This window comes from Centruroides sculpturatus, unplaced genomic scaffold (genome assembly GCF_000671375.1).
Source record: "Centruroides sculpturatus isolate CEXI.00-Female unplaced genomic scaffold, Cexi_2.0 scaffold946, whole genome shotgun sequence".
Lineage (NCBI taxonomy): Eukaryota > Metazoa > Arthropoda > Arachnida > Scorpiones > Buthidae > Centruroides > Centruroides sculpturatus.
In genome coordinates, this window is record NW_019385130.1 from 1 (window position 1) to 8,004 (window position 8,004).

The 8,004-nt window shown below is 29.1% G+C and overlaps 1 protein-coding gene across 1 annotated transcript in view; it reads right to left on the bottom strand.

The window, feature by feature from the left end:
* Positions 1–333: 333 nt before the first annotated feature.
* Positions 334–8,004, bottom strand: part of LOC111635200 (tripartite motif-containing protein 3-like) — a 33,845-nt gene continuing 26,174 nt past the window's right edge. The window contains exons 2-5 of the mRNA XM_023380098.1: positions 4,086–4,241; positions 2,092–4,011; positions 1,862–2,018; positions 334–1,785 (exon numbers count right to left, since the gene is read on the bottom strand). Coding sequence (XP_023235866.1) covers positions 1,866–2,018; positions 2,092–3,840 — 1,902 coding nt within the window. The 5' untranslated portion in view covers positions 3,841–4,011; positions 4,086–4,241 and the 3' untranslated portion in view covers positions 334–1,785; positions 1,862–1,865. The remainder of the gene's footprint in view (positions 1,786–1,861; positions 2,019–2,091; positions 4,012–4,085; positions 4,242–8,004) is intronic.

Consider the following 8,004-nt stretch of genomic DNA (forward strand, 5'->3'; position numbering starts at 1 on the left):
TTATAGGGGGGTCGACTGTATTTAGTATACTGTATAATATTGTTTTATTATGGTATTTCTTCCCCTTCTTCCCCTTAATCCTTCTGAGGACAATTGAGGCGCTCATAATTAATTATTTTAACATAGTTATGCCAGTTTCTCTGTCGTTGTATCTAGTCAGCAGGTCATTGAAGGATTCTCTCAGACCATTTTTTTGATTATGTCAATTCAGATTGTCCTAAATCTTTCATTTTGCTTAGAGCCAAAGACTTGTTTACAAATACACGATTTAATGTTTTTTTAAAAAAATTATAAAGGCAATTTATACTTTAAATATTTTTATTATACAATTTGTTTCCGAGTACATTTTATTTAATTTCAGTTAATATATTATTTTATTAGAAAGTCGTTTATTCCACAATATCCAATTGTATTAATCGATGTTATAAGAAGTCATACAAAATTAATGATACTGTAAATGGTTCCAAATATACATTTATTTATAATTTCACGATATATTCTTTAGTATAATATAAAAATTGTTGTTAAAATCTGAAGATTATAAAGAGATATCCCAAAAATAACTTATTTAATTATGAATAAATTCCATTTCTATACGACACTCTCTTAATGATAAATGTGGCTTCAGTTTTATGAAAATTTAGTATATATAAAAGATTAATACTGATGTATTTCTCATATGCAACACGAGAAAAGCATGGGAGGAGCCAAAATAAAATTTAAAAAAAGTCTATTTATGACAGGGTTGATTTCACGTAAGTATGACGATTGACACCCACACACGTCACGCACAGTTAGGTATTTTTACAGACACGAAATTTAGTAATGTTATATAGGATCTAAACTGATAAATCAGAAGAGAACAATATGAATTACGCTTATTGTTCACAATATAGAGGATGTTTATTCGATGTTGGGTGTCAAGTCTACTGCCGGAACTGTATATTAATCGAGCCGTTATCAGAGGGCGATTTTCTGCAACGCCTTGTAATAGGAGTGAAACGTGAATTAATAGGAAAAATACTATTAAACTTAACTGTTATAAAAAGTAATTTCGTAGAAATATACGTCATCGTTCAAGTTACAATTAATAGAATTGATTACATAGCTGCGAAAGTTAGTATTAATTTTATCATTATGCGTGTTAATTTACTCAATTGAGCAAATAGTTATCATATAATTCCAATTTTGGATGAACTACTGAAATGTTTCCCTGAAGAAAAAACTTGTAATAAACTTCATTATATAATTCTTATAATCTTACCTCTTGTATAAAATTGGTATACTTTTTATAACAATATATTAGCTGTTAACATTACTCTTCCTTCATTTATAACAATATCCTTGTCATTTTTTCTAAAATTATTAAGAATTTCCTTAATGATTTTCGTAAAGAGATCTTAAGAAGGCAATTACACTGTTGAATTACTTTAATTTTAAATTTTTTGTTGATTATATTAAACATTCAATTAGAATTTTTGTATTAATATGACTATATTCAAGTTAATTTTTGAATATCTCCTTGTTAATCGATGTTAATTATAAAAGTTATTAACGTCATAGTATAAAGACTACGATGATTACAGACAGAAAATAAAGACTAGAAATAAAAAGGAAACTTCAATTTTATAATTATGCGTGTATAATAAATAGGAGATCTTGGCTTTTTCAATGATAAATGAGATTCTGAGATCACATTAAAGCTTCACGCTAGCTTAGGGTCTGTTTAGAAGGGATGAAATTTCTGGCGAAAGCAGACGAAAATCTCACTGAAAATCTTCAAGACTATAAAAAAGTAAATCGAATTTTTATTAGATATCACTTTTGTAAGATTGTTTAATTTAAATTTATATAATGATACCATTTTATTGAAGATATTTGTAGATTTTTAAACAGTAGCTACCAGAATCAGCTACTATGATATACCCTTCAGGAGTCAATGCTAAATCTTGAGGACCATACAATGGATCGGTGCTGGTATTAATGAACGAGAGAAACGATCCATTGCTATCGAAAATCTGTAAAGAAAATTGTACAAAACACAGTGCAGAATTTCTGTTTAAATCTGTATAAATAACTCATGATTCTTACCTGTACTCTATTGTTTCCCCAATCTGCAACTATAATATTATCTTGAGAATCTACAGCAATTCCTGTTGGAGCGTTAAACTGGCCATTTCCTTCTCCTTTTGAACCGAAAGTTGTCACGTGATTTCCGTCCAATGTATATATATGAACGCTATGATTATGGAAATCGGTAACAATCACGCGATTGAGACTATCTAATGCAATATAATGAGGACCGGAAAATCTGCCTTTACCGCTGCCGGGTGACCCAATTTTTCCTAAAATCTTACTATCCTGCATAACATAAATACAATTAGCTTTACTGTCTACTACGAGTAGTTTCCCATCTTTAGTAAAGAGCAATCCTCTAGGACCCAATAGTTTTCCACTTCCGAAACGTCTGCAATATTGTCCTTCCGGTTTGAAAACGTTAACGACTCTAAGTTCATAATCAGCAACTAAATAATTGCCATTTGGAGAAATGGTAATTCCAGTTGGTCTTTGCATTTGACCTGGACCACGACCTCTCCCACCAAATCTGATTAGAAATTTACCATTTTTATCAAACACCTGGACGCATTGATTATTGCTATCGGAAGCAATGATCCTTCCCTCTTTGGTGCAACAAACACCTTGCAGATTAGTAAACTCCCCTTTGGACCGCCCTCTTCTTCCAATTTTCATTAAAAGATCATTATCTACCTGACCATCAAAATGTTCACATGAACTAACTTCATCGTAGTTTTGTTCTTCTTCTTTTATATCTGAAACAGGGATCAATTGTGAACTTTCTACGACACGATGATCATAAAGATTGGCATCTTCCTCCGTCATTATCTTGCATTTTTCTCTTTTTGTATCGTTTTGTGGTTCTTTTTCCATTCCTTTACACGTAATTAATTGTGGACTGCCTGTAACATGCTGACCATAGAGTTTAGTTATTAATGTGTATGTCCCTTTCGGGATTGCAGTCCAATTGATGGTATAACTTTTATTTTCATTTTCTATAATTTTCACTTCAAATTCTTCTTGATCAGAATTAGTCAAGACAATTTTTTTAGCTGAATCTTCGACTATCATCGGTGAACCATTTCCATCTCTTATGATTAAAGTCCACGATAGAGAATCTCCCATTTTGCATTCCATGGGTTGCTCAGCTTTTAGAGATGACTCACTAGGTGAGGCTTTACATGTTTTCACTACTTCTAAGCTTTTCAATTTATTTTCTACTTCTTCGATGCCATTATTATCGCAAACCAAAAAGACATTTTCCTTGGGCTCATTTTGTAAATTTGTAGCTACGAAATCTTCTAATTTTTCTGCCAAATCGTAATAAAGAATATTTAATTCTTCATCGCTTCCTCTGTTCAAGACATCTTCGGTATACTGACAATGGTCTTCAAGATTTAAAAGGCACATTTCTAAAACATGTTTTTGTTCTTGTAGAACTTTAAACTTCTCTTGATGAACACGATCTAATTCTTCAACCAATTCAATTTTTCTTTCTTTTAGAGTATTTTCTAGATCTTCCAGACAATGCAACATTTTAGATTTAGTTTCAAGATGATTCTCTTTTAATTGACTTACAACTAATGAAATATTCTGAATATCCTCTTTTAGGATTGGTATTCGCAAAGAGACCTTCGTTAGAAGATTTTTAAGATGACTTTTCTGTTCAACTGCGCTCTCTTCGATAGGGGGTAATTCAATGGTTTTCTTTTCAGAATAATTTTTAACTCGAACTATGGGGTGAAGTTCTTCCGTTTTCGGCATCTCTAATAAATTAACAAAATTGGATACAATAACATTATCCTGTAAGCCAAATACTCCATTGCGTGGAAGAATAGACTGATGACGACATATGGGACAAGTTAGTGTTAAACTATCTTTAGGTGTTTGTTGCAATAGACAACCTTGACAGAAAGTGTGGAGACATGGCAAAACCTAGAAAATATCATTATTTAAATTTTTATTTTGGTAAAAAAAATTGTGTATTTCATTCACTTTTAATCACAAACCTTAGGTTTATTATAGCGATCGTGGCACAAAGCACACTGAAGAAAGGGACCATCATCAGTGGGAGTCGAACTAGCGCTGCTACCACTGTCAGTAAACCATGGATCTGGTGGACGATATCTTGGATCATCAGTTTTTGCGCCGAAATGATCGTGAAACTGTTAATTAATAGTAAAAAAATATTTTAAGTAATGACTTTTTTAAAGATTCTAAATTATGAATTATGTATTTTCAAAGCGAAGTATAGCATATGTAATTCTGAAAATATTGGAAAAAAATTAAATTATTTTAAAAAAGAAAACCGATTAATTTGCATGACAATTTTGTTTCATTTGTAGTAATTTCCTATGATTTATTATTAGCAAAAATATAATAGAAATATCAAGAATAAAGTAGAAATGTGTCAGATCCACCCATAAAGTTGGAATAAAGGTTAAATGTGACATTTGCTAATTGAGAAGCGAAAATACATTAAAATAAATTTTAAATTGTGACATTTTAAATTCTGATTTTTAATAATTTATAAAATAAATTTAAAATTTTGTTTTATTTTCAAATTTTTCAAGCTAAATAATATTTTTTTAATTCGAGATTTTGTGCTATATTAAAATATATGTTCGACATTTCAGAAGTGGAGTTTTTTTATGTTTATAATAACGTAAATACTTTCGAATTCATAAGGTAATATCACCCACACGTTGTTCCGGATTAAAACTTTTATCGGATTAAAGTATCACTAATGCTATAGGAATTAGAATTTAAATGTAAAAAAAAGAGATTTTAATTATAACAAAATTTAAATTTGGTACTAAATTTATCATTAATTCTTGAATATTATGACAAGCATTAAATTAATTATACACCACTACGCATAAATTATTTCAATAGAACTTGTTCGAGTATTGCAAGTTCTTAGCAAGGAAATTGTAATAAATTTTTATATTCTGATTGCGATTTTTAATATAATTTTATAGGAATTTTACATAATTTTCTTTAAATAAAAATATTATGCACATTACGATCTCAATTAATGTAAACAGATGACAGCCGAGCGCTTTGAAAAACTGCAAATACTATTTGATAGACCCATCATCAATTGTTGTTTACTGTAGAAACCATGTCATTTCTATTGTAAGTACAGACAAGTTTTTATGTGACAACCACTCGTACGGCAACTTAAAAGGTTTAGCAATTTTACCTTAGGCAAGGATTATTCAAATGGCAACTGTCGCAGGCGTCGTTTGAATAACATTGGTCAATAATAATGCTACGACGGTCGAGATATTTTTAAGTTGTTCACCAGCTTAATGTGGTCGACAGCCTCTTATTATCGGTTTTGTTTATGAGAGTTGTCACACGACTTAATCTCACGTCGTCAATCATGTAATAATGCATTTGGTGTGAAGTCCAGAACGACGATTTAAATTGTTTAACACACTTTACATAAATACATTAATTAATTTTGAAATTATTACAACGTAATTAAAATATTTTGATTATTATCAGAGATAATTTATGTTTCTATATGTAAAATATTTGTTTGGGACTTCATTATTGTGATGTATATCAAATTAACCAATAGAAAAATATATCTGTACAAATATCTATTATAAAAAGGCTAAATAATTCCAATATAGTAAACTCTAAAGCTAAGTTGCTAAATCAGTCATTTCTAAATCGTCGTTTAATTCACTTGAATATGATATTCATAAGCAACACATATACGAAAAGATGATTTATTTCGTATCAAAAAACCCACAAGAATATAACACTTAAGTTTTAAATATTAGTCCTTATAATTTGTCTTCGTAAAGGGTACATATCAGATAATCCTTATCTAGAACTGTTTTCTGAATGTAAAGAAGTAGAAGTGTCATAATGAATGATTCTAAAATCTGAAAAATGAATTAAAAATTTCTTTAATTATTTTATTTACTTCAAAATAATTGCTGTTAGATCCTGCTGTGGATTCCTGTACACCCACAGCAAGCAGTCAGAAATGATAACTCCCACGCGTGCTATAGCCAGATATTAACGGAGAAGCATAATATATCATTTTATTCCATCATTCGATATTTAAATATACTCAATAATAAACCATCAATCATTGATATGAAAATTGATGCAATGATTTAACCATGACAAGAAGATTTTGTAATCAAGGAAACTACCCACATATAATTCTTGACACTTGCTCCGTAATAGAAACCCAGAAAATAGATACTTGTAATGACATCCAAATATTACAATGTTAAACCCATGATGTGGGATTGTTCTATAAGTAGGGGTTAGTATAGGGTTAATAATGAAAGAAACAAATTCCAGTTGTAGGAAATGCTAAGTTCGTTGTCTCTTCTGAGAATCCGAGGTTCTTAACCAGATACAAACCCATGAAGAGGTCGTCCACACAAAGGAACCTGACGATTGACAATCTTGTTGATTCAACACCTACCACCTCAGGGCGTCGGATGATATCCCNAATTATGTTCTTGAATGAATAAAACACTTGTAGAATATTTTAAAAAAGGAACCAGTTTTGTTATATTTAAATTCAGAAAAGACTAGAAAATAAATGCTAAGTTCGTTGTCTCTTCTGAGAATCCGAGGTTCTTAACCAGATACAAACCCATGAAGAGGTCGTCCACACAAAGCAACCTGACGATTGACAATCTTGTTGATTCAACACCTACCACCTCAGGGCGTCGGATGATATCCCCTTAATTATAGCATATATTTGGGCGATGTCTGTTAGGAGATTTGTGAAAGAAAGCACATCTAACACCTAAACTAGATAATATTTTAATTGAGTTATGAAATATTCATTAATATTCCTCAGTTACCGTGTTAATTATACTCGCTCGTATAATTTCGTAATCGTACTCGACTTGCCATCAATCAAACGTTGATCAATCTATCTCGAAATATTAAATATGTATTTTGTCATCCTTTAACGAAAGTGGTTAAACCACAGTAATATTTATATATATTATATTTATTCATTCGGTGTTTCAGACTGGGTCATATATATAATTGTAGATTATAAAATATATAAATGGTCAAGGGAAACTTGATGGCCTGATTTTGTATGACCAATGTCATAATTTGTGATTCTCTTTATTATTATTATTTTTTTCTTCTTCTTCTTTTCTATCATTTATCATCTACTTATCATCTAATAATAAACAAAAATACATAGAAAAATTCCCTTAATTTTAAACAAGTTATATAAATTTTATATATTGGATTATTAAATAATAAATTAAAATTTTTTATTATTTTATTTCAATTTAAAAAATATATTTTGCAAATTTTTCATTAATTAATTTCCAATTTTTTTAGTGCATTCGTATAAAGAATATTATCAAAATTTCTTAATTAAGCATTTTGTAATTAAGAACAATTCAAAATGGAAATATTTTCCGTGAATTAATTACTTTCAAACTATAGAACTGTAATAAAAGAATAAAATTTCAACATTTTCATTAGAATATAAAGAATAATTGAATAATACAAACGCCTTAGTTACGACCTAAATTCGATTAAATCTTTAATTTTAAGGACGAAAGTATTGCTTCCTTATCTTGACCCAAGAGAAAGGCCTCAATACACTTTTTTACTATTCTACAGAATGAAACCGTATTACAAAACACAAACATAAATTATTTATTGTCGATTTTAAAAGGAAAAATAGAATAGAAAGTTAAGTGCATTCCATTTTCTTTTTTTTTTAAAGTCGTAAATTAATATCTTTTTAAAATATGTTATTAACTTTTTTTTATATATTAAATTAAATTCATTATTTTTAATCAAATTTACGATTAATTTTTAAAAGTTTAAAATAATTAAATAAATATATAAACTTTTTCCTTATTTATTCTTTAAATTTAATTGATATATATCGTCATTTTATAAATTTTTTAC